Raw genomic sequence first — 26183 nt, forward strand, 5'->3', positions numbered from 1 at the left:
AACAGGCAGAGCATCCATGGTGCAAGCCCAGGATCCCTGCCCTTTCCCTCCGCAGCTCCCATGAGTGCTCCCATCCCAGCACCAGGTACCCAGAGCGTGACCAGGACAAGGTGACACCCATCACAGCAGGGACAGACTCAGCAAGGGACCAGAGACATGGCAGCTTTGGAGGCTACAGCTGTATTAACAGTAGTGTTAATTTAAAGAATTCATTTCCAGGCAGTGTGAAACTACATTTTGGGGGAAGGGTTTCCAGCAAAGTAAAAAATTGAAACCACTTCATTTGCAGTGGAGCAAAACACCATTTTCAGGCCAATTAACCCATGGGAAAGAATTATTGCTGTTGTGTGCTTCTTCATTTAGAAGATGTAGGAACAAAGTCTTTGCACTTTTTGGAATCTCTTCCTCCTCTTCCCCTCTAATTGGACCCAAATTTGCTTGATGGGTTCCCTGCAGGCGTTTGCCCAGCTCTCTCAGCAGACTCTGAAGGTAGCCGTGGCATCCAGGGGCTGGGAATCCAGCTGGCAGCTCCTAATGGCATCTTCCCTCTCCCCATCCTGGCATCTGCAGCACCCGCTCACCGGCCCCGCACTGCCGCACTCTCAGTAAAAGCCTTTCACTCGCTTGTTGTCTGGGTCAAATGGGGACTTGGTGTGTGCTTGGGCAGGGTAGGTCACTCCCATCCTCTCCAGCTCGTAGCTGCCGCTCTTCACAAAATCCAGAGAGACCTGAAAGGCAGAACCATAGTGAAAGACCCAGGAGATGCTGCGAGCTTTGAGGCACCAGCGAGGCACTAGCCCCTTGCCACCACCCCAGCCGCATCACAGGATGAGCTCCCACACCACCCTGCAAATGTGCTTTCCACAGAAATCATGGCTCTGCCATCCCAGGAGGATGCATAGAAAGAAAACACATTTTTAAAAGCACTCAGCTAAGAAAAAGATAAAAAAAAAATAAAAAGAACACAGTATTTAATTTTCTTTGAGGCTGATTTTTTTTCCTGTGCATTTTTTTTCAGTAGCACTTACAGCCAGGCTGGAGAAGTTCATTCCAGAGGGGTCAGAGCAGGCAGCCTGGGGGTAGAACATGCCTGCAGAGTCAGCCCCACTGCACTGAGCCAGGAGGGGACCATGGCAGCAGCCAGGATGTCACTACTCGGCACTGTCCCCTCTGCTGATGGGGCTCACCATGCTGCCAAGCAGTGCCAGCAGCTGAGACACCCCCTTGCTGCGAAGGGGCTCTCCATATCAGTGTGTTTTTATCACCTGGAAATCATCAGTGATTTAGCAATAATTAATATAAATTTTACTTCGTCTCCTCACACACCTCTTCTGCTCCTCTGGTTCTTTGGACCTGATGGTGCAGAGACATCTCCATCCTGCCCCCTCTTTCCTCAGCTGCAGAGTTGTGGAGCATCACACCCTGTCCTTGAAGGACCGTATCCTTGGGAAGGAAACTAAAAGGCCACACAGCAAGGCCGGGAGCAGCTGTCCTGGGAATCCCATTGCTGGGGAGCTTGGGAAGAGGGGGACCCTGCATGACCTCCTCCAAGAGTCAGTGCGGGATCTGGGTGCAGCACCAAGTCCCCAATAGGGATGGCATGAGGCAGGGTCTCAGGGCAGGTCCTCAACGCCACCTTCTCTCCTTGTACAGCACAGCTCACCCTCCTTCTGCAATTACTACCCAAACCAAGCAGGAATTATCCCAGGGAGCAAGAAGATGATGGTTACGCATTAACATCTGCTTAATGAGTGCTGCTTACTGGCTACAGCCAGCCAGAGCGGCCACGCAAAGGAGCTGCAAGGCTGGAGACCCCACGGTGTGACCACCTGTACGCAGTGGGGTCCCTACTACGGCTTTTTCAGCCCCCGCAAAGCCCAGCAGGCAGCTGCCACCGCCAAGCTGTCCCTGCAGCGGGTGCGTGAGCAGGGAGGGCGGCGTGATGGCTGTACCCAGCGGGGATGCACTCAGCACCGCTCTGCCGCATCAGTGCCTCGCCGGAGGCAGGAGGGGACTGTCCCCCCACCACCTCCATCCTGCTGCCTCGGGCTGGCGGGGGTGGCTGGGAGAGCGAGATGTGAAAGGGAGGAGAGAGAGCGAGTGCCAAAGGGAGAAAGGAAATACAAGGAGAAACATTTGTGATGGGCATCAAAGGTGATCCCCAGGAGCTGAGGGGGCTACTGGAACACAAGACTATTTGACCTGGGAGTCTTGTGCTGATGCAGGATTAATAGTGAAGGCAAGCAAGAGGATGAAAGCATGAGTGTCTTGGTTTGCAACAGGGAGGGTCCCTAGGGGTGTCATCTACAGGCCTCTGTCCCCGCACCGGTTCCTTGGCCTCTGCCTACAGCACGCTGCTTAATGAGGGCATCTGATTTACTATCCAAGAGTCTGCCAGGGTTAATTAAGAGCCTGCTGTGATCCTATTGGCCATCGCTTCCTATAACATAAGTTAATTCACTGTTGTAATCAAATACTCGGTTGCAATTAACATCCAAGGCAGTGCTTGAGCCAGAGAGCATCACCAGGACCATGCAGAGCAACAGCTAGTGAGCCTCATCACCAAGCTGTGACATCCCTCACCCTCCAGCCTCCACTGTAGGGGAAGCACGTGGGGTGCCCCATCATGCTCCCCAGACAACAGAGGGGTTGCATGAGCTTGTGCGTGTGGTTTCAAAACCAAACAAGCACAACACTCCGCATGCAATAAGCCTCCACTGAGGGGAAAGATGTGCAGCCATCAGAAGGGGCTGGTGGTGGCAGGAGATCTGTACTCACCGGGCCTCCCGTGGGGTCACGGATGTAGCCATAGGCGATGGTTTTATCGATGGCAAATCCGAAATCTGCTCGACGGATGTGGCCAACCACCTTGCCATCCCGCCAGATCGCCTCCAGGCCAAACATCGGCACCTTCCTGCAAGGAGAAGGCAGAGACCCATGGCAGGACCTCATGGGGACTGGATCCCAGCTCTGCCCTGGGTCAGCCCATGTACCGGAGCTCCTGTTCCTAACCTCCCCGTGCTGATCCCAGGCAGTAGCAAAACCCCTCCAGCCCCGTTTGCAGAATCGCCCGCTGTTCTGGGTGAAACAAGATGAACCCACTCCCCGTCACATTGCTTCCAGCTCCCATTAAACATCCAGCAGGGAATTCATGGTAGGATTTAAATTAGAGATGGAATTAGAGCATGGAAAACAGCTGAGCCGGCTTGCGACTGAGATTCATGTGCCTGCCTGGGCACAGTGGTGGATGGGAATGGCTGAAGGTGCTCGTCATGGGGTGGTGGTGGTGGTGCCCAGTGCTGAGCAGAGCCCAGCAGCTATACTCACTCCTCAGCGGTGAAGCAGACGAGGCGGCGGAAGATGCCCTTGGCTTTCTGAGCTTCCACAGCCTCCCGGCCCAGGAAGGGGATGCTGGATTTGAGCTTGCAGGTGAAGGCTAAGCCTGCTTCTAGGGGGGTATCATCAGGGCGCAGGTCTGCGTGCCAATGCCTGTACCCTGCAGAGAGCAAGCGTCGGTCACCAAGCCTCTTCCTGTCACAGCAGCAAACCCAGAGTGAGCGGCATCAGGCACCTCTGCCTCTTGGGCACCTCCGTTTCCCTTGATTCACTTGGCCCTGGACAAAGAGACCCTCGAGAGGAACCCATTTTGGAGAAGTTTCAGTTGGGTGCTGGGGCCAGCATCACCTCTGCCAGCAGTAGCCACACTTCCAGTCACACTAACCCACCCTCAAAGCTGGGGAAAACTCATTTGCCCTGGTCCCCAAGTTGGAGGCAAAGCAACGAGGGCTACTATAAGAAAAACAAGAAACCTTTCTCAATGCTGAGGCTGTCGATGGCTCTGTAGCCGGCGTTGGTGATGCCATGCCGGGCACCTGCCTGCATCACCGCCTGGTAAACCTTCACGCAGTCGGCCCGGGGCACGTGCAGCTCCCAGCCCATCTCGCCGACGAACGACAGCCTCATGGCACGGACCTGTGAAATACAAAAGGCCAAACATCCCTGAGTAGAGAGCCTGGCTCTGCAGCCCAGGAGAAGCTGTGGAGCCAGGGAGAAAGCTGGCTCGCATGGGAACCTCTCCCTAGTGCAGGAAGCCAGGGTTAAATTGAATTTCTCATCTCTTGTCAGCTTAAGCTTTGGATCCAGGCTGGCCAGTGGGTGGAGGTGGCCACATTCAATATCCTGTGGCCATCAATCCCAGGGCTGTCAGAGCCTGCCAGGCTGGGGTTAGATGTGATGCTCCAGCTCCAGCCGGGCTTTTGTCTCCCTCTGCTGATCCACTGATGCCAGAAGAAAGCCCACAGGCACACCTACCCCTACATCTCCCCCAAACAACCCATCAGATGGGGGAGCTGATCCCCAGCGGGACTGTTGTTTTGAGGCACCTCATGTCTTCTGTCCCCCAGGGATATCGCCCACTTGGGATGGGCTCCCATGGCAAAGACACCCAAAGGTCCTACTCTCCTGGACAGGAGTTGATCCCAACCCATGCCCCATTCACCCCAGGGGGATGCTCAGGGTTCCCCCAGTGGAGGTTGTATCCCAAAGCGTTCCTCTCTGCTGCCACATGGAATGCATGAAGCTCCAAAGAGGAATAAGCAAACCAGCACAGGGGACTTGATGATTCTCAGGGGAAGCCTCACGTCGGAGGTCGGCTTGCCTGCACTCCCAGGGGCACAGGCCTCCCAGTCACGCTGGGAATCCCCTGCACGTGTTCCCCCTTCTTCTCACCCAGGAGCCTTGCCTGCATCCACTTATTTTCCCTACTGAAACAGCCTGCATCCCCAAAGCTTTCCAGGCCAGTTGGGGCCACCTCAGCTTGGGCATATTCTCTGGAGGTACCTCTTGAGTCTGAGCTTCATTTCCCTCTGCTTCATCCCTTTGGATTTCTCCGCTTCCACCCCCACAAAAACCGCTCTGGTTCATCCCTTCAGATGCACATCAACTGCGAATGCATAACTTGCTCTGGGAGAGAGATTAACTCAAGAGTTTCACACCACATTGTGATGTGCAGACTTAACGAAGCAGTTTTCAGCTAGGAAGAAACTTCCAGGCTGGTTCTGTTGGCCAGGCACACTCTGCAGCTTTGGGGCTGTTTTGCCCTTGCTAGCCTTGGATGTTGCTGGGGCAGAAGCTGCATCTTGCTGTTTGCTGACCTTTTACTACAGCCAGGAGCTGGCATCAGCTGTGCTCTCTAGTCTCAGGTAAAAACAAAAACAGACAACAGCAGCCCCTGCCCCAAACAGGCAACAACAGCATCAGAGGTACCTGGGGTGGCTGAGAATCCCCTAGCACCTCTGTTCTCTAGCAGCACTGCAAAAATAATGTTCTTAAGCAGAATTTAAGGCAGCTTTGAACACCACAGGTATAGGGAATTTATGTTAAGTCTCCTAAGAGAAAATGTACCAGGGATACAGCCCCTGCCCCAACCCTGCAGCAAAGCGCAGAGGCTGGCAATCACCTTTTGAGGTGCAGAGACACAAGGGGCACAAAGAAGCTTTTACCACTGCACAAAGGTGTCACATAATTAGAGGGCAGAAATCAAGCCACTGCTGCCAGCTAGCCAAGCTACCATTTTCATCGCAGCAGGGGATGCTGTGGCGACTGACAGGCAACCTCCCAGCTCATTAACCCCGCTGGCCACTCAGCAGCCAGCGCCACAGCAAAGGTGTGCTTTATTTTGAGGAGCAAGTTACTCCTGGGAGAAACTTCCCCTCAAACCACTGCTTCTCTGGGGGAATGAGCATCCCGCAAGAGTGGTGAGGCAGAGCAGTGCATGGTAGGAAACAGGCAGGCTCAGGAAAATTGGGGTGCCAGTCAATAGCTGGGCACAGGCAGGGGTTGGGAGATGCACCCACATGTTCCTACCCCAGGCAGGGGTGTGCATCCCATCACAGAGACCGAGGGGATGTGAAGGGCTGGGCTCAGCCACTACAGTCGGCTTTCTCCTGAATCCCTCTAGGAACAGGTTTTTCTGCTAGATTTCAATGGGAGCTATGAAATAGCATCAATTGCCTGGTCTTTCAGCAGCAATTCAAAAGCCTTTTAAGTATTCTAGAAAATGAAAACCTGAACTTTACCCTGTATCCAGCAGTGAAATTCAAAAGGGGAGCTTTCTCTGTTGTTCAATACAATGAGAGATGCTATATATAAACTCACAAACCAATCGGTAATTTCCAGAGTCATTAACTCTGCTGGAGCTCTCCTTTCACTCCAGCTGATTTTGTTCAACTACTGAGTTAAACGCCTTAAAATCTCTGTGATAACTTTTAAAAGATGTTGGGTTCAGTTTAGTCCTCCTGGAAGGCGATAATATCAATGAAGGCTTCAGCCTGCTCTCCTGAGAAACCCTCTGATTCCAGTTTCAGTGTGAGATGGAGTCCCCTGTCCCCATCGTGTGATGGGGACCCAAAGGAGTGGCCCTGGCAGGGGGTGTTCCCAGCCCAGAGTCCTCACACAACCCTTGGGCAGGACAGGTTTTTTCCTGGCAGTCAGGTTATTTACACTCAAAAGAAGCCACGACATTTCTACCAGCTATTTCTTCCTCATAGAAGCACATTATTTTTTATAAACCTGAAGCAAAATGCAAATAAACTAATTACGCTCTTGAAGATGGGAACATTTCTCCAGGTTTCTTGGGAGATGAGTAGATTATTACGAGATGTTATCTGCTCGCTGCAGGTGTGACGAAGGAGCACGTGGGGATGGTTATAACTCACCAGTGGAGACTAAAATGCAATGTGCTGGACAACCTGCAACGACAGATCAGCCTTTGGGTCCCCTGTGTCTCTGGATAGCTGGGGTTTCAGTGCCCAGAGCACTGGGTGCGCTGATGGTGATAGTTTGGAGAATTATTCCAGGCTGGGCAAAATCTGTGGCTTAGTTAAACAACCCCTAAACCCTGGCTAGACTCTTGCTCACAAATTGAATAGCCTTAATTTGATTTAGCAGCAATCCCTTCAGCAGCCAGCTGCATTTGAATTAAAGCCACTTTAATTCCCAATGAAAAGTGTCCGTATCCAGCTTAACCCAATTTCACTAATATCCAGCCTGCCTCCAACTCCCTGTTTTCCTCCTGCCATTTACAAGATTTACTGCTGCATCTTCACTCCCTTTGTCTCCCATCAGACACCAGATCAAGAGCCAGAACAAACGCTGGGCATGGTCCCTCCTGCCAGCCAGCTCCTCTGAGCAGGAGAGGGATGCTCAGGGACTACTGATTTCCCATGGGAAGAAGGGCTTCAAACTCAGCCCTCTCTCCCAAAAGGGTGTTTTTGCAATGGAAGGGGTATTTCATATGGTGTAAACATCAATAAGAAACCAAGGCAGATCTTCTCAGGCACCCCTGCTTCCCCACCAGGCACCCACGCCACCCAGCAGTGCTGGTTTCCACCACCACCCCCAAAAAGACTTCTCGACCCCTTGCTCTGATTCCGAGGGGCTTAGCCCAAGGCGTTGACGTGTACAAATACTGTTTCTGTGCTTTTCTTGCATAACTGCTGCTGTGAGCCCTGAAGTCTGGGTAAATGGAGATTGATCTGTGCTAGTGCAGAAAGCTTAAGGTTGTCAGACTTCTCCCGTGATCAAACACACCGGCTCCACAGGCTGCCCAGCCCTTACCACCAGTACTTGACACATTTTACATTAAATCATCCCTATATTTTTTGTAAGTAGGGGGATCTATAGTACTAAATAAATCTCTTTATCATCAGTGCTTGCTCTTAATCTGTGGGAGGCATCTCTTGGTCCTCCAACACCATCACAAAGCCACAAGACACTGTGTCCTTTCCTCAGGCTCAGCCTGGGCTACAACACTGCCAAGTGAGCTGGGAGAGCAGGCTGGCACCTGGCAAACAATTGGAGAGGACAATACATTGGCTTTTAGCCTTTGCCACCGAAAAATCCCCAAGAAAACCTTCCAGCTGCACACTGCAGTGACGTGGAGGCAGAGGGGTTCCCCAGCAAAGGATGCTTGGCTGTACAGGATGGTAGGTGGTCACCCCACTGAACAGACATTATAGAATTATAGAACAATTTGGGTTGGAAGGGGCCTTAGAGCTCATCCAGTTCCAACCTCCCGCCACGGGCAGGGACATCCCACTGCTTCAGGGTGCTCAAAGCCCCATCCAACCTGGCCTGGAACGCCTCCAGGGATGGGATACCCAGAGACATCTGGAGACGTTCCCAGAGAGAATAGAGGGCTGTCCCCATCCTACCTTGCATCCAGCAGCTGTGGCGAGTTTGTGGGTGGAGAAGGGGAAAGCCTCGTTGCTGAGGTCGGTGTCGAGCACTTCTTGGAGGACGACACGGCTGCGGGGAAACAGCAAAGTGGTTGTGATGAAAGGACGCAGCTCACCAGCCTGCTCTGAGCATTATCACTACAACTCGTTTCTCATCTTGTTGGCAAGACAGACTTCTCTCTCCAAAGAGGATATGACGTGGGTGATACAACATCTTGCGAGAGCTGCAAAAGAAATACCAATTCCCCAGCAAACAGAGTGTCGCTCCAGTCAGACCATCACCTGGTGCTGTGGGGCTCACCCCTATCCTTGCCTGTCACAAAGACTTGGCCTATATCAAAGGCATCCCTCCCTCCATCCCTGCATCCCTCCATCCCTGCATCCCTCCATGGTCAGGGTGAAAAAAGGAGGCCAGGATTCTCCCCCTGCACTCACCTCAGAGGGCCCTGGATGCTCATCATGCCCAGCTCCTCTGAGCAGTCGAGGAGTTTGCACTGGAGCTTCATGTCCTGCAGCACAGCAGTGATGTGTGACCAGTTGTGCTGAGCCACCGCCCCGCCGATAGCCAGGTAGTAGCCATCCCCTGGAAGACACCCCCAGCAGCCTTTCAGGATCAAGAGCATTGAGCTGAGGGCGATGCCCAGCTTGGCTCAGGGCTGATTTTGCTCTCCAAAGGCTGTGCTGCAGCCCTGAACCTCTCCAGCTGGGGGGGACTGCCAAGAAAGGTGGGGGTTATACAGTGCTGGGAGCAGGGAGAGATCTGGGGGCTGCTAACAGCCACGCTGCCTTTAGTGGGGCTCAGCACAGTGAAAACCAAATGCCTGTTAAAACCTGAAAGAAGAAAAGGTTAAAAAAGCTGTTTGAGCCCTGGAGGAGCCTGTGCATGTGTGAGCATCACAGAAAGAGAAAACACTCTTTGTCCTTTAAGATCAAGAGCAAAAGCATCTGCTCTTTTGTTCCACTACAGAATGGGTACCAAAGTGCAGAGACAGCAACTACAGGTGGGAGCAGGGAGGGCTGCAGCGACTGAGCCACAACTAGAGCAGGGGCTGCACTGTACACAAGGAAAAGTTATATCTTGCCAGTAATTCTGGGCGGGAAAGTCCCCAGAGGTGGGGATTGATTACATATTAATAAGCTCTCAATCTTCCCTCTGTCTTTCTCGTCACTACAAAATTGCTCTCTGATAATCTGTCATAACGATAATAAGTGCAGCCACCTACTGTAATTGGAAAAATAGACTTTGCTGCGATTAAACTCCTCCATCGCCCGACAAACCCTCCAGCTCTGCCATCCGTTTCCCAGCACCCTCCCGCCCGCCACGGGTGCCCCAGACGAGAGGGATGGAGGATTCCCCACAGAGAGGGAAGAGCTCACTGGTACCCAGCCAGTGTGGGGCAAAGGCAGCGACAGCCCCTGCAAAACCCACCGCCCCAGGGGCTGCTCCCACCGCGGGGCTGGTCCCTTCCAAGCCACAGCGTTGGAGAGGAGGGAGCTGGGCTCTTCTCCCAAGGGACAGGGGAGAGGACGAGAGGGAATGGCCTCAAGCTCCACCAGGGGAGGTTCAGGCTGGACATTAGGAAAAAATTTTTCACAGAAAAGGTCATTGGTCCCTGGCAGAGGCTGCCCAGGGAGGGGGTTGAGTCACCTTCCCTGGAGGGGTTTAAGGGACGGGTGGACGAGGTGCTGAGGGACATGGTTTAGTGTTTGATAGGAACGGTTGGACTCAATGATCTGACGGGTCTTTTCCAACCTGGTGATTCTATGATTCTACAATTCTATGGGGTTGGGGCTCCACTGGCACTGGGCATCGCAGTGCAGACCTCCCTTCGTTAGCAGCTCTGGTAGAACCCAGTGCCACAGGGCATGATGTTTGGCAGCACTGACGGGGCTAAGATCAGGTCCCTCCTCTGCTGCTGCTGCCTAATGCCATTTCTGCCCTCTGGGCTGGCTGCTCTGCTCTATTTCAATTCCTCTTTATTGCAGCAATAAGGGCTTGGGGAGAGGTCAGATCTGTCAGCCGGGGCTGGACAAACCCAATAACACTGATGAGCAGTGCAGGCCCCCAGGGACAAGGGGAATAACTGGGTTACAGGGACTGGGGGGTGGAGGTGGAAAAAGCCAGGTGCCTGCCATTAGGTAAATGCAATCACTCCCACGCCTGCAGCCCCCTGAGCTTGGCAGGTCTGGAATTGATGCTGGCAAACCTGAACCTGCCCCCATGGCTTTCAGGGATTGGAAAGGTGTTTACATCCAAACGTAAAAAGCTGCAAGAGAGGCTGGGAGCTGAACTGTGGGAGGGTGAACCCAGCTGGAGACCTTCAGCCCCACGGCAGCTGCAGAAAGGCACCTGCCTTCAGCATCCCCATGCTTAGGGCTTTTACCTTCGAAGGCGGGGGCCAGGGGGGACGCAGGGTCCCCAGGGCTGATCCGGCTGACGGTCAGGTCGCTCTCCACGCCGCCTTGCTTGTTCAGCATGCAGGTATACACAGTCGAGCCTGGGGGGAGGAGATGGGGTCTTAGCAGAGGGAGAAGGGGAGCAGGGAATATTCCAGTGCCTGGGCATGCCCTGACCAACCCTAGATGTCCCAGTGCCAGGAGGGAGATAGGAGCTGGGCTTTTTCCCCTTGAGTTCTGCGTGAGGAGCTGAAGCTGTTTCCCAGCCCTAGAGAAGGGGGCAGCTTCTCCCTCTGCAAACCACGGCTGGCAGTGGTTGTGCTCGATTTACTTCAGTACCCATCACATCTCTGGCTGTGAGCCACAGCGAGAGCCAAAGGGCCAGACATCCGCCTCCCCAGCTCAGAGCACATTTGCCTCTGCGTAAATGAGGACAGAATCCAGCCTCCAGTGAGGACAGGGAAAGCAGTCACACCTACCCCTGCCCAATATGAGAACCTGGCTTGTGTCCGAGGCATCCCTCCCTCCATCCCTGTATCCCAGCATCCCTCTAGTCGGGTCCCTCCCAGTTTGTTTCAGTGTAAGATGTGATTTCCCAGGGCAGTGCTCGGCGGAGGCAGCGCGCAGCTGAAATCAGGGGGCTGAGCCGGTACCTGGTGCTTTGCTCACATCAGCAGTGAAGAGCCAGTTTGCCGCTTTGGTTGCTTCAGGACCAACCAGGTAGAATTTCCCAAAATACGACATGTCGAAGAGCGCCAGGGCATTTCTGCACGTTAAACATTCATTCTTGATCTGCAATTAAAGCAAACACACCACTGAAGTTGAGCTGTACTCTCACTCTACAAAGGGAGATGCATATTAGAACCGTTTATGTAATAAGAAACAATACCAGGACACTCGCCTGGTGCCTTTAAAGGCTCTAAGGCTTCAAAATACTCCTGGAAAAACAGATATTAAATGGAGCAAGGCCTTCCTGTATGCTCAGCACCACTCCTTTCCTCACTGATACAGCGAGTTATCAATAATAATTCTTAAATTTTATCAAATTGAGTTTTCACCCCGATCTCGTCTCAACTCTTTTATTTGGGAAAGCAGCAGTAAAATTCTCCTGGCCTCTCCACTGAGGTTTCCAAGCATGGGCCACACATTTTTCTTAGTCTTTTTGGAACATTTTCCCCCATTTTGGGCAAAGCTCATTGGTTCCCCTCCCTCTGAGCCTCACCAGCTCCACCCAAAATGTTGACATGGCACGGGCTCTGCTGCCTCTAACCCCACTCCCAGCTCTAGATGTGCCCAGAGGTTTTGGCAGGGGGTGCTGTCCCCCTGCACTCACAACATCATGGTGTGGAGGGAAGTCAAAGGTGTACTCAGCCCCCAGCAGCTGGTTGTAGGTGTAGTCCCTGTGGCGTTTGTGGCCATAGGCTCCATAGTAGTCATAATCCAGGACCTGGGGAAGAAGCAGGAGGATCATAGAATCACCAGGTTGGAAAAGACCCATCAGATCATCGAGTCCAACCAAGGATGGGACTAGTAAGGAAGATGCTGGGAAGCCAAAACCAAAGGGGCTGATCTCAGGTGCATTCACTCCCTGCCAGGACAATGGGTCCATGCAGGACTAGGTTGCAGTGATGGGTCCTCACTAAAGCATCCTTGCCCAAGGCGATGGGTCACCCTCCAGCATCTCTGCCCAAGGTGATGGATCCCCACTCCAGCATCCCTGCCTGCTGCACTCTTCAATATACAGACGTGAGATTATTACATGTAATTCTGGGGCGTTACAGGTAGATGCTATCCATTGCAGAGGGATGAGCAGACAGACACACAACATGAGCACGCAGATCTCCCTTTTACCGCTGTTATTGTGAATTAAAGCCCAACGGCTTTCATGGACTCTTCTCGAGGGCACGCACAGGCTTGCAGCACATCACACACCCTGCACACACTGGATACGTCTTGCATGCTCAGGCATGGCTGGTACCCTCCCCGCTCAACCCCCCCTGAAACACATGCAGTGCTTACCGGGGCTGCTCCCCCGGGGCTGAACCAGCCTGGCCTCTCCCAGCCGTGCCGCTCCTGGAAAACGCAGCCCTGTCGCAGCAACTCCTACACAAGTGAAGCCAGAGAAGTGGGAACAAATCGTTTAAAAAAAATCCAAACCAACCTTTTCCTGCTTTTTGAGCAGCATCCAGGCTGCCCTCCTTGAGTACACACTCAAAGCCCTGCTTGCAACCCCTTGGCTTTGGCTATCAGCGGCCAAAATCAGCTCTATAGTTCATCTTTTAGAACAGTGGCAAACCCCAGCTGCCTGCAAATCGACTGATATTTCTGTCCCCCCAGGAAAGGTATTTGCCTCAACGACAGCCAACAGGCAGGAGCCTGGCAGCCCAGCAGTGCATCCCATCAAAGCTTGTGCTACGGTGCGTGAATTACTGACCGAGAGATGCTGAATCAAGAAAGCAACATTCTCCCCAATGTTTACAAGTGTAATTATACAATAACATTCAAGATTTACAGGCCAACCTTCTCCTTCCTCCTCTGCGCTCTCAGGAAAATCTCTCGGCACGCAATTAATTAGGGATCCATTAAGATATTTTTGTTTGGTGCCTCGGTTCGGAAGAAGAATAGATTTTGTTGAATGTTTCAGAAATGATTCAGTGCCTATTTATAAAACACAGCACATGCTCTGAAGCTGCATGTATAAATACCAGGCTGTCAGTCAAATGGGCATCACTTATTAGACACGCTATTAAAAAATAAATTGCATCCTCAGTGACAGAAAACAACTGATCTGTCAACTAAACACCGGGGGACGGCAGGGAGGGATGTCTGCTTTATTGCTCGAGCCTCTGCTCTCCATCGGAAGAGGCACTGTGTGATATGAATTAGCGATGAGCAGAAATGGGCTGGAGAAATGTGGTTACTTTTTGTTGGAGCTGGGGTTGGTAGTGCTGGGGTGGGATGAGGTCCCAGGTCACCCTGAGCATCTTGAGAGCATTGGGTGATCTGGAGGGCTCTGAGCCACAGCAGCTGCAGCAAACAACTGGAAACCGGGGTGTTTTCTTTGTTTCCTCAAGTGCTGCATCTTGGAAGTGTTCAGCTACAGAGATTTGTGGAAGGAAGTGGCTGGTGAAGGCAGGAGTAGCCCTGCCTGGCAGCTACAGGGAACAAAAGCAGCGGGGAATTAGGAGGTGCCACCAAAATCACCTCCACAGATGCACAAATAGAATCATAGAATCACCAGGTTGGAAGAGACCCACCAGATCATTGAGTCCAACCATTCCCATCAATCACCAAACCATGACCCTCCACACCTCATCCACCCGTCCCTTAAACACCTCCAGGGAAGGGGACTCAACCACCACCCTGGGCAGCCTGTTCCAGTGCCCAATAACCCTTTCTGTCAAAAATTTTTTCTAATGTTCAGCCTAAACCTCCCCTGGCAGAGCTTGAGGCCATTCCCTCCTGCCCTGTCCCCTGTCCCTTGGGAGAAGAGCCCAGCTCCCTCCTCTCCACAACCTCCTTTCAGGTAGTTGGAGAGAGCAATGAGGTCTCCCCTCAGCCTCCTCTTCTCCAGGCTAAACAACGCCAGCTCACTCACTCTTTCTTGCACTCTGACTTTGCTCCACACTTCAAAACACTATTTTGGGGAGAATAAAGCTGCGGGTGAACTGTGAGCAAGTCATGGTGAGCAGGGGGCAGAAGATCACAAAGGGCATCCAGAACCCCACAGCCCTTGCCACTGCTCCCAGGCTGGACCGGCAGTGAAGGAAACAAGCTTCTGAGCTCTTCTCCCCACTTCTCCCTTGCCCGGTGACCATCACCGGGCCCAAAAGCTCTATCTGCTAGGTTAAATCTTAGGGGTATGCTTGGCACCTCTACCACGGCCACAGCAGCCTCGCAGCGTACATCTGGTGAGCTCTGGGAGTCAGCAAGGATTTTCCCAGGATGGGTGGATAGGAGCAAGGATGCAACACGCTCCTTTGGAGAGCAACGTGGCCATGGTCACCCCTTTCCATCTCTTTTTTGCTGCAAAGGGTGAGTGTCTCCCACCACTCCACACAAGGCAGCCCAGGTTGGAGTGCGCATCCTCACCTCGTGCAAGGGGTCCTTCCTCATGTTGCGCCCTGCCAGCGGCTCATCGTGGGGGAAGACAACGGAGTAGTTCTTAGCGTAGGACTCATGGCTTCGTTCCCGGATCCAGCGGTTGTTGTCAGTGAGGGAGTGATGAAACCTCCTGGAAGGCAGAGAGAGAGCGTCCAGCCAGATGAGCCCATCAGCTCCTAGGGTGCCTTCTCCCCTGGGCATGGCCTTCGTGGCCAGACCCAGATGTGGGTTCAGGTGCTGTGGTGTAAAATAGCTATTCTTGTGTCTTTTTTTCATGGTTAGAACAACAAAGGAACCAACTAGGGCTTGGTGCTGGCCATGCCACAGCCCATTGGAGCCAGGCACTCACCAAGCACCACAGCCCTGCTCCAGGCACATCTACTCCAGAGCAATTGGGAACAAAATAAAGCCCTGTTAGGAGGAAAAAAAATAGAAAAGGAGGAACTTTGAGGTTAATTCTGCTCTGCTTCAGTGTGAGGCCAGCCTTAGAGCACACTTCGCACACAGCCAGCTTTAAATGCAGCCCTGATGAGGGAAAGAGCCCTTGACATTCCTTACATTTTTCACCCAGTTCTCCCTAGACTGAAATATAAATAAAACGCAAAGCATTTTAAATTTGTTTGACGTATATTCATCTTTTCTCCTTGAAGGAATGTGCCAGCTCAGCACACGCTCAGGTTGTGATTACCAGAGCCCTATAACTCACGGAGAGCAGCCCCAGGCATCAGTGGCACCTTTCCCAGGGTTGGACAAAGGGAGGCAGCAGGTGAAAGGCAAGACAAAATGCAATTTCTAGGACCTTTTAAAACGATATTTGCAATTTCCCTGCTTGCTCTCTGGGTGTGGAGGAGAGGCAGGGGCTCAGGGCTGAGCCCAGCAGTGGTGCAAGCGATGCAACACAAGTAATGCTCCTCCAAAGCAGCTGTGAGCTCAGCGTGCAGGCAGCTGCCTCTTCTGCTGGCATGGGACAGCAGCAGGTGACACATGGCACGTCACCGGCCCCTTGCTCAACGTGCTGAATTTCTGACAGCGGCAAGAGGAGCAACAGCTGCCAGATGAAATATTTACAAGCGTTTTGAGAGGATAAATATTTAAACGTGCGGGAAAGTTATTTAAAGAGAAGCTTAGTAATCACCACCAAAAGGCAAAAAAACCCAGGACTGACATCACTTTGATGATGAGGCAGATGGGATAAAGGGATGCTTGGGTTACCCAGATGTTGGAAAGCCCCTGGCCACTCTCTAAGTGGGGCTGGGGTTCAACAGTGCAGGTCAGCCCTGCAACACCTACAACACCTCTCTAGGGTGAGAGGAACTGGCCTCAGGTTGCACCAGGGAGGTTTAGACGGGATATTAGGAAAAAATTCTTTACTGGAAGAGTGGTGAAGCATTGGCAGAGGCTGCCCAGGGAAGAGGTGGAGTCGCCATCCCTGGAAAGGTTCATAAAACATCTAATCGCGGCACTTGGGGACATGGTTTAGCAGGCCCGTTGGTGCTGTGTTGGTGGTTGGACTTGATCTTAGAGGTCTTTTCCAACCTTAATGATTCTATGAACCTGTCTGTCTAACGATGGGTCTGCTCAGCCCAGGGATTTCTCCTTCTAGGCTTGGCCCATTGCTGAAGGGCTGGTAGACTGAGGCTGCTGGAGGCATCTCCCACTGACACCAGCACCGACTCCCCTCTCCTCCCAGCCTGAGTTCATGGGGTGTTTCCCACCTTTGCAACCAAAGCAAGAGGATATTAAAAGCTTTGTCCCTCACAAGGTGGTTGCTGTCACTAGCAGCCCTATAAAAAAGCCCAAACCAAATCAAACACAATTGAGCAAGTCAAAAGCAATTACAGAGCCAACATCTGCACAGTGAAAACTCCTGGCCCGTGTCGTGCTGCAGACAGTGGGGAAGGCTGATCTTTCTCCTGTTGAAATCATCACCGTCGATTATTAACTTAGAGGATTAGGCACAGCACTAATTGAACAACAACAAAACCCAAACGTAATTACCCTGTCCTTTCCCATCACCGCAATCTCCTTGTGTCTGATGGAAGCTGTTTGCGTAGAAGCAGAATGAGGCAAATGAGATAAAACCCCACATGTAAATTCATTAAAGCCATCGAGCGTAATTGATTCCAGCTCCTCAGAGGGACACGGGCTGCGGCATGGACATTGCCCAGCACCCACTCCTGCTGCCAGCATCCAGCCCTGCCTCAGAACCCACCCCCAGGGGCCACCCAAGAACAAACAGTATCAGCAAAGGAGCCCGCAGGGACCTTGGGGCAGCCCGGGTGACTTGCCTGATGTCGTAGCCGTACATGTCCTTCTCTGGCCGCCCGTGGATGATCCAGTGAGCCAGCTCCCTCCCACAGCCACCTCCCAGCATCATCCCTGAGGGAAGAGACAAGAATCCAGCTGAGGCTGGGAAGCCAAGTGCAGCCGGGGATGCTGGGCTCTGCCCGGGATACGATGCCCACATTGGGATATCCAAGGTGTGATCCCTTCAGGTCTCTCTTACCAGCACTGTTGAAGCCACAGCCAAGGAAGAAGCCTCGGACCTCTGGGGCTTCCCCCATGAGTGGCTTGTGATCAGCCGTGAACGACTCTGCAAGACAGAGATGGGGATGTGCAAGCAAAATGTGATTCTGTAACACGCATTTTTGGGACACATCATACATTTTAAGAGCAGGGTTCCTACAGCTTCCCATGCTGGCTTTGACCTGCCCCTGCTCCCAGAGAGATCAAAGGGGCCAGGACTGGACCAACAGCAAGCACCTCCCAGCATCAGAGCTCAGGCATCTCTTTAACAGTATCAGGTCAGCAAAGGCCAAGTGGAAAGCTGCCCTAGAACCGGGATGTCCAGCACCACACAGGTGTCTTCTGCAGGCTCCCAAAATAAATATACATACACACATATATATATTTGCTGTGGAAGTTTGCATGAGTATGTATGGTCTGGACCAGCAGCTGGAGCAGAAACAGCTTGAAGCAGCCCACCTCAGTCTGCTTTCATCCCCTGTCCCTGGAGCACAGCACAGTAGCTGCTCTGGTGATGAAATATTTACCACATAGCAGAAAATATAAGTGTTTGCTATTTGTTTTGGTGCCGTGTGACTCAGCTGTCACAAGAAAACCAGCTACGGGTTTAAATCAAGATGTAGAAAAGGAGGATCGTTGACCCTTTGGAAATTATGTTACTGCACTGCAGGCACTAGAAAGATCTATAAGAACCCAGCTCCCCACCGGAGGCCACCAGCTCTGCTGACACAGCAGTTTGATCAAAACCGCGGTACCCAGGGCCAAGGTCTCCACTTTGTATGTGTCGTGTTCTACCAGCTACAGGACAGGAGATGAGCTCTTGTACAGCAGCACTGCTGCCTCCCCAAGGGTCTTGAGGGTTTCCCTTTAAGTGCTTCAGCAAAAAGGGGGAGTTTTAATATTTTTTTTTAGTATATGGCATATTTCAAGGCCAAGCCGAGTGTGCAGGGCTTGGATTCAGCGGCTGGCATCACCCCCAGCTGCCGCTCGGACCATCCTGCAGCAGTGCCATGGCCTTCAACTCCATGCCAGGCAGTCTGGGATGTAAACAGGGTAAATCCAATGCCCAGAAGCAAATAGTAAAAATAATACTGTAAGATAACGCTCAGTTAAACGATGCTGGAAAAATATCTGTCCCTTAATTCCGAGTCCAATGGCTGCAACATCAGCTTTAAATTTGCACTGGTCACCCCCTAGTTTGGACCAAGTCAATTAGGTCCTTGGGTATTTCTCTACCTAGACTGAGCTTGGGATGCCACCCCTTGGAAGATGACACCATTGCAGCCTCATCACAGCTGTTTTCTCTTTCAGTTTTTTTCTTCTCCCAAGGATATGAAGTTTCCCCTTGCCTCCAGCAAGATCCTAGAAGGAACACAGCCACTGTGGGGCACCCCAGCTGCTTTACCTGGCCCGCAGACGGTGGATTTGATGCCTGTTTTCTCCAGCACCGGCACTCTGTTGACGGCCCCTTGAATGTGTTGCATGAAAACATCCCAGTCCAGATCAAAGAGGCCAAAAGCAAATTTTTCAGACACCTGAAGGTGGGAAACAGGAATTGGGACAAAAAAAAAATACAGCACGGTTGATTGTGTTAGAACTTCTCAGCTCTGGAGGCTGTAGAAAATTGAGGCTGTAGAAAATCAAGGCTGCTTTGCAGACTCTGATCTCTTTGGGTTTCCATGAACAGCTCAGCCAAGGTAAATGTGTGGGGCAGAGCCCAAATTAAGCTACCTTCAGCTGGACAAAAGGATGATGCAGCAAGGCAGGGGCTCCACAGTGGCCTCTAAATCCCCCCTGCCCAGCCTTTTCATCTCATTTCTGCTGCCTGTGCATCTCATATCTACACCACAGACCCAAAGGGTCTCCTGGGCTTTCCCCACTGGCCATGTGGAAGTTGGTACCCACAGAAACCAGAGGCTGAGGTGGGTTTCCTGAAAACCTGCCTCATCCCCCTGGAAACCCTCCTGGCACTGCTCACCTCCTCCCAGAAGATGGGGTTTGACTCATATCCACCCACGGAAAGGGCATCGCCTTGGAGACGGAGATACACCGAGGCATCGTGATCACGTACATTTGGCATGTTCTGAAAAACAGGCAGGGGGAGTGGAGGGGTGAGAGGGGGCCAGGAGCTGCAGGGAGACCCTGGCCGTGTCCCGGTGAGGCTGAGCAGGATGAGCTGGGGGGCTGGAGCAGAGGGTGCCAAATGCAGCAGTGACCCAGCATGGGTGGGAGCAGTGCTGGCTCTGTGGATGCTCTCGCAGCTCTGAAATGTGGGTGCCTGCGTTGCCCCAAGAGGAAAGCACCCACATCAGCTCCAGCAAACCCGGCCAAACCATGGATAAAGGGGTTTACACAGCCAGTGATGCTGCGGGCAGTGTGTCTGCTCAACAGCCCTGAGCCCAGCAACCCAAGCTGGAAGCCAAGCCTCGCACAAATCCTGCTTAATTAGCAGCAAGCGAACTCCAGTGCTGCAAGCAGCATTAGCACAGGTGCCAGGGAAGCAGCATCTCGGTTCTCCGGCTGCTCCTCCGCAGCACAGACAGGACCAAATGGGTAATTACAGCAGCAGGGATGCTGGGGGTAGCAGGAGCAGCCACTGTGGTTGATCCCAGCTTGGAAAGCATCACTCCTCTGCCACCCACCACGGTAGGAGGATGCAACAGCACAACACTTGGGCAGCAGTGCGCAAAGAATGAGGGATTTGTCCTCTTGAATAACGGATAGAGAAAAATTTAGAGAGCGTACAAGCATTGGTGTAGGGCCTACCATGTTTCATGTTTACAAATGGAATTAACTGGACTGAACAGGAGGCACTGGGGTCTGCAAGATGCAGCGTCTCCTTTGTAAAGATTCTTTCACACCGTTTTGCAGGCACAGGTGAGTCACTGGGATATGAATGTAATCACAGACTCCAGCACTTTTTAAAATGAGGCACCTCGGACTAAAAAGTGAGACACGGTCTGTGTCAGGGGGATGGAAACTAAATAATATGTCACCCTCAAAGTCCTGGTGCCTGAGTGGAGGGAACGTCCCTCAACTCCTAAACAATTCTTTCCACCTGGATGGCAGGAACAGATTTCTTGGGACAACTTAGAAGTGCTTGGAGAGCTACACCTCTGCCTGCTAGGGAATAGGGCTTGTGCAGAAAGTGATTGGCATCTCTCTGAATGCTGCTATCACACACCAAACACATCACAGACCTTATAATAATTGAAGAAAATTATCCTGCTAGTCATAACATTGCTAACTATTAAATACGACTCTATTAAATGCAGTCTGACAGTCCTGCTAGGAGAAGAAGCTGCTGGATGTGCACTTTGCCAGGTGCAGAGAGCGGCCTGGCAATGCAGGTTTGCGCTGAAGGCAGGAATATAGTTGGGGGGCATCCTGCAGCTCCAGGGATACCAAGGGGCTCTGTCTCACCTCATCCTGCCGTGTGCAGGGGGGCAGGAGCCAGCGCTGCCCTCTGGAGCAGAGGAGCCCGTCTGCAGCCACGCGGGACTGACCTGAATGCCCTCGATGCGCTCGGTCACCACGTAGGCGTGATGCATCCCCACCAGCGGCACGTGGACGCCAGCCAGCCGGCCCAGGGCTCGTGCCCACACGCCTGCAGAGACAGCAGCCCCACACTGAGCACCTCTCCGTCCTCCTCACACCTCTCCATCCTCCCTGCACCTCTCCATACTCCTCGTGCCCCTCCATCTTCCTCGCACCTCTCCGTCCTCCTCGCACCTCTCCGTCCTCCCCTCTCCATCATCCTCGCGCCCCTCCACCCTCCTCGCGCCCCTCCACCACTTGGGCTAGGGTTACAGCCAGATGGAGGGGACAAGAACTGATGCAGACCCTCCATCCAGCTCACAGGATGCAAAGCCAACCCCTGCCCTGGTCTGCCAACCCCTCTACCATTCTTTGAACCCCATACCTGCACAGTTCACCACACAGGGAGTCTGGATGGTCCCATGAGCTGTCTCCACTGCGTACACCCTCTTCACACCAAAATCATCAGTTCTGACCTGGATGCCAGTGACTGGGCAGTTCTCTATTATCTGGTGGCAGAAGAAGGGCAGCAGATTCATGGCAGAGACACAAGGACAGTGGGAAAACCCGACTTGCCTGACATCTACCACTCAAATCTGGGAAAGGTGAATCCAAGCAGCGGTCTAGCACTGGCCATCCCCCTTTCCCAAAAGCTATTTACTGTTACTGCTGGTAATAATGTACCTCTCTTAATAGCAGGTTTAAAGCCCAGCTCTGTGCACCTACGGCTGCAGAGGATGTTTATTATTTACATGCACATGAGCTAAGAAACACACCAAGGGCAGGCTAGCAGTCCCTCCCTTGAGAAGTGGATTGTTACTTGATCCTGAAAACTCAGCTCTCCCGAGGAACCCACCCTAAGCACTGCCTTGTCTTGCTTCTAAAAGTCTTTTTTTTCATCCTGTGCTTTCCCTGGATCTGATGGTTCCTGCCAGCTTTGAAATTGTGACCCAGTCATCAAAGCTGAACAGGAAAACATCTTTTCCGGGCAAAGACACGGTGTTGCAAGAGCAGCTCTGCTCCAGTGGCAAAGCAGAAGAGGGGGAAGGCAGAAGATGAAGTCTCCTCCCAGGGTCAACAGGCATTAATAAATAATCACTAATTAGGAACTACCTTAGCACCTCTGGCAGCTGCCGCTCTGGAGAGAGTTGAGCAGGTACCAGCTGGATCCATGGTGCCATCCTTGGGGACGTACAACGTGCCGTACAGGTCATCAATGTTCATCAGCGGGTACAGGTCCTTGGTCTGGGATGGGGTCAGAACATAGGACTCCACACCATACGCCTTCCCCAGCTGCCAACCAGACAAGAAAAGCAGGAGCTCGAGCAGGCAGCAAAAGCTTTGCTCATCCCTTGCTGCTGGAGGAGGAGGAGCCCCCAAGGACTTGTTTAGAATCATAGAATCATCAGGTAGGAAAAGACTCACCGGATCATCGAGTCCAACCATTCCTATCAAACACTAACCCATGTCCCTCAGCACCTCGTCCACCCGTCCCTTAAACCCCTCCAGGGAAGGTGACTCAACCCCCTCCCTGGGCAGCCTCTGCCAGTGCCCAATGACCCTTTCCATGAAAATTTTTTTCCTAATGTCCAGCCTGAACCTCTGTCCAGCCTCTGCTGCTCTGGGACCCCTCAGCCCTTCTCCCATGGGCAGGAGATAAACGCCACCCAGCCAGGGCGACACCGAGGGGCTTCTCCCTACCGACATGAGCCTCTTGTACTCGTCGAGGCGCTGCTTGTTGGAAGCGATGAAGAGCCCCCCGTTTTCCACCCAGCCCGTGTGCAGCCCCGTCTCGGCCGGCAGCTCTCGGCTGACCACGTCTCGCGTGTGCGCCAGCAGCTCCACTTCCACGTCGCTGGGACGAAGCTGCCACAACAAACCTGGGGAGGGGGACACACACACAACCCATGGGTGGGACAACCCATGGGGTTCCACCACCCCTCCATCACCCAAAGAGGGATGCAGAGGGGATTCTGCTTTCCCACTCGTGGTGTGACCGCGCTGCCAGGGCTCTCGCTCTATCTCGTGGCGACAGCAGAGTGCTACAAATCATGGATTTCAGTTTTCCTTGGGCATTAAATGAATGGGAAAAAAGGGTTTCTGGAGCAGAGTACTCCACAAGAGACAAATCCCTCCAAAATCTTACTGAATTAACCTCTTGGAGCTTCCCCCTCTTTGCCAAAGAAAACTGGCTTAATGATTCACAGAATGGCCAGGGTTGGACGTGCCCTGTGGTGCTCATCCAGCTCTTCTAAAGCAGAGCCACCTCGAGCAGGCTGCACATGCAGGAGGGTTTCATAGAATCACCAGGTTGGAAGAGACCCACTGGATCATCGAGTCCATCTCCAGAGAAGGAGACTCCACACCCTCCCTGGGCAGCCTGGTCCTGCACTCCATCACCCTCACAGAAAAGAAGTTTTTCCTCATGTTCAGGTGGAACTTCCCATGCTCCAGTTTGTGCTCTTAGCCCCTTGTCCTGTCACTGGGCATCACTGAGAAGAGTCTGGCCCCATCCTCCTGCACCCCACCTTTTCGATGCTAATCAGCACTGATAAGATCCACTCCCAGTCTTCTCTTCTCCAGGCTAGAGAGACCCATTCCTCATAAGAGAAATGTTTCAGTCCAGAAGAAAAAGTGGGGAAAGAAATAGTTTGCTTTTCCTTTGGCCATATAAAACTTCTTTCTTTAAAAAAATAGCAAATTTGGGGGATATATTCTTAACAAAAAGTTGCACTGAAAAGACAAACAGAATCCCTGAAATTCTCCACATTTAAAGCCTAAACTCCCTGGCAAACCCAGAACCAGCCTGCACAATGGATCCGCTCCATGAACAAAAGCACATCCCAAGCTGTGGGCATCTCCACACGCACCAGCCCCACCCCAGGGAGCCCCGTGCCGTGCCCACTGCCTCACCGGCCGTGTGCCAGGTGGTCCCCGAGGTCAGGAGGTCCCTTTCCAGCAGCACCACGCTGGTGATGCCCTGCTTGGCCAGGTGGTAGGTGGTCTGGCAGCCCAGGCTGCCCCCTCCGACCACCACCACCTCAGCCGAGGGTGGTGGGGGCTGGCTGGGCTCCCTGCTCCCAGAGCCTTCCTCCTTCAGTGTCTTCTGGTACGGGACGCTCTTCTTCGTTGTGGGGCCCGTCACACTGCTGAAAGGCCGGGGGCTTCTCCAAGGGGCTGGCAGGTGGCGGGGAGCAGCCACCCGCAGGGCACAGCTCATATAGGACATCTCCACCTGCAAATCATAGAATCACCAGGTTGGAAGAGACCCATCGGATCATCGAGTCCAACCATTCCCATCAAACACTAACCCATGTCCCTCAGCACCTCGTCCACCCATCCCTTAAACACGTCCAGGGAAGGTGACTCAACCCCCTCCCTGGGCAGCCTGTTCCAGTGCCCAATGACCCTTTCCATGAAAAATTTTTTCCTAATGTCCAGCCTAAACCTCCCCTGGTGGAGCTTGAGGCCATTCCCTCTCGTCCTGTCCCCTGTCCCTTGGGAGAAGAGCCCAGCTCCCTCCTCTCTACAACCTCCAACAGAATAGAATAGTTTGGGTTGGAAGGGACCTTAAATACCATCTAGTTCCAAACCTCCTGCCCCAAAACACTTTGCTGGCGTGGGCAGGGGATCCCCAGCCAGCCTGCGGGGTCACCGCAATGTCAGTGGTAGCAGCATCTCAGGGCTGAGCAGTTTGCAGGCTGCTGGGACCCCTTCCAGCAGGGCAACGGGACCACTGCACGTGCGTGTGGCTCCGGATCACCCTTTGGAGGGGCCCCATTTGAAAAGGGGCTTGGAAACACACTGTGCTCGCTCACGCCTGCAGAAACCGCTTCCCCCCCTTGCAATTCAGGAGCTGAAGGCACAAGGTTTGCTCCTTATCAAAGAGGGCGGTGCAATGGCTGCTGGGGGGGGACGGGGACAGATCCTGCCTGCAGACACTCCAGCCCCTGCACCCTGAGCTCCCAGCTGGGAACGTGGCTCGGGGTTTGCTCCATGGCTTGGGTGCACAAGAAGGGGTGCAGCAGGGTCTCACCACCTCCAGCTCCAGAACTCACCCTGCCAAGACCCCCATTTGCTGCCACGTGGCCTCCAAAACACCCTCTTCCCCCTTCGCTGTCCCCTCAATAGCTCGGCGAAGCTGCCAACTCCCGCTCGGGAAATCCCACAACCCTCGCAGGAGTTTCTCGGGCAGCTCATGGCAAGTTGCCCCCAGCCATGACTTGCCACGCTGCACTCACCGGCGAGGTTCCCTCTGGGCTTGGCTTTCCCTGCTGCGACGGCTCTGGGGCCCCTGCCTTCCTCCGATGCTCTCCTCGTCTTCTCTTCGCTGTCGTCCCTTCGGCCCCTGCTGCAAAAAAACAATAACCAAGAGCCAGTGGCGAGCAACGCCAGACCCAGGCAGCCAAGAAATAAGGGCTTACCTCCCTCTTACCCCTTCTCGGAGCTCTGCTGCTTCTCTGCAAAGAAGAAAAGTCGAGGAGAGCGGAGAAATTCAAAACAGGGAGGAAAATGCTGGGTTTTCTCCCCGGCTCGCTGCCCAGCAGAGAACAAACAGCCCAGCTGGGGCCAGTGGGGGCTCGCAGCCTCCCGGGCTCGCTCGGCGCTGGCTGGAGCCGTCAGCTGGATGCCAGAAAGCAAACACGGTGAGAAAAGGCACCATCTGACCCTCTTGCTGGCGCTCCCAGCCGTTGTTTTTTAAAAGCAAAATTAAAATAAATTTACGCATTCCCCAAACCAAACCAAACAGCTCAGAGTGAAGATGGGAACACCAAAAAAATTATTTTAGAGGAGGTAGGAAAATAATTATTTGATTCAGATCTCGCAGCCCAAAGGTTTATTATTCCTCCTGCCCAGGACTCACCCCTGAAATTAGGACCTGTTTGGGCAGGATACGCAGGCGATGCAAGTTCTTTAGAGAGGCTCTAAAGGGCCTGGTTCAGATATCTTGGAGAAGCAGGGGTCGGGGTGGAGTCAAGGTTTGGCTGGAGGTGGGTGGGGTTGGGGTCTAAGCAGCATCTGTGTCCCCCAAGCAGCATCGCTTGCTCACAGCAGAGCAGAAACAGCCCCCCAGCCCCACGGAGCCCCAGGCTGCAGCAGGAACAGCCCAGGGATGGTGTTTTGGGGGGCTTTTTAGCATTCAACAGCATCACAAGTCTGGGAAGTGCCCCCCACTGCTCCCCACTCTCCCATCCATCTGCTTTAGCGCGTTGAATGCACTGCGGTACCCAGTTTGCATCCAAATTCCTCCAGTTTGGGAAGGGTTTGGAGAGAAGCAGAGGGCTTCACTTCTTCCAGCATCAGCGGCATTTCTCTTATTCTTCCAAAGACAGAATCAGTTTCCAAGTTCTAAAGACAGAGCCCAAATTCCTATTTTCCATG

At 53.0% G+C, this 26183-nt stretch overlaps 1 protein-coding gene across 1 annotated transcript; it reads right to left on the reverse strand.

Annotated features, from left to right (window-relative positions):
- Positions 1-409: 409 nt before the first annotated feature.
- Positions 410-25557, reverse strand: SARDH (sarcosine dehydrogenase). Its single transcript, XM_069873330.1, has 22 exons — positions 25226-25557; positions 25043-25152; positions 23715-24036; positions 22503-22681; positions 21915-22094; positions 21187-21310; positions 20771-20871; positions 19243-19347; positions 18670-18799; positions 17245-17331; positions 17027-17117; positions 14727-14868; positions 12654-12737; positions 11968-12081; positions 11288-11426; positions 10622-10735; positions 8673-8820; positions 8214-8307; positions 3810-3972; positions 3328-3496; positions 2779-2914; positions 410-728 (listed from the first exon to the last, which is right to left on the reverse strand). The coding sequence occupies exons 3-22, from the start codon at positions 24028-24030 to the stop codon at positions 603-605; spliced, it is 2742 nt and encodes a 913-aa protein (XP_069729431.1). The 5' UTR covers positions 24031-24036; positions 25043-25152; positions 25226-25557; the 3' UTR covers positions 410-602.
- Positions 25558-26183: the final 626 nt, after the last annotated feature.

The sequence above is a fragment of the Phaenicophaeus curvirostris genome, chromosome 20 (assembly GCF_032191515.1).
Source record: "Phaenicophaeus curvirostris isolate KB17595 chromosome 20, BPBGC_Pcur_1.0, whole genome shotgun sequence".
Lineage (NCBI taxonomy): Eukaryota > Metazoa > Chordata > Aves > Cuculiformes > Cuculidae > Phaenicophaeus > Phaenicophaeus curvirostris.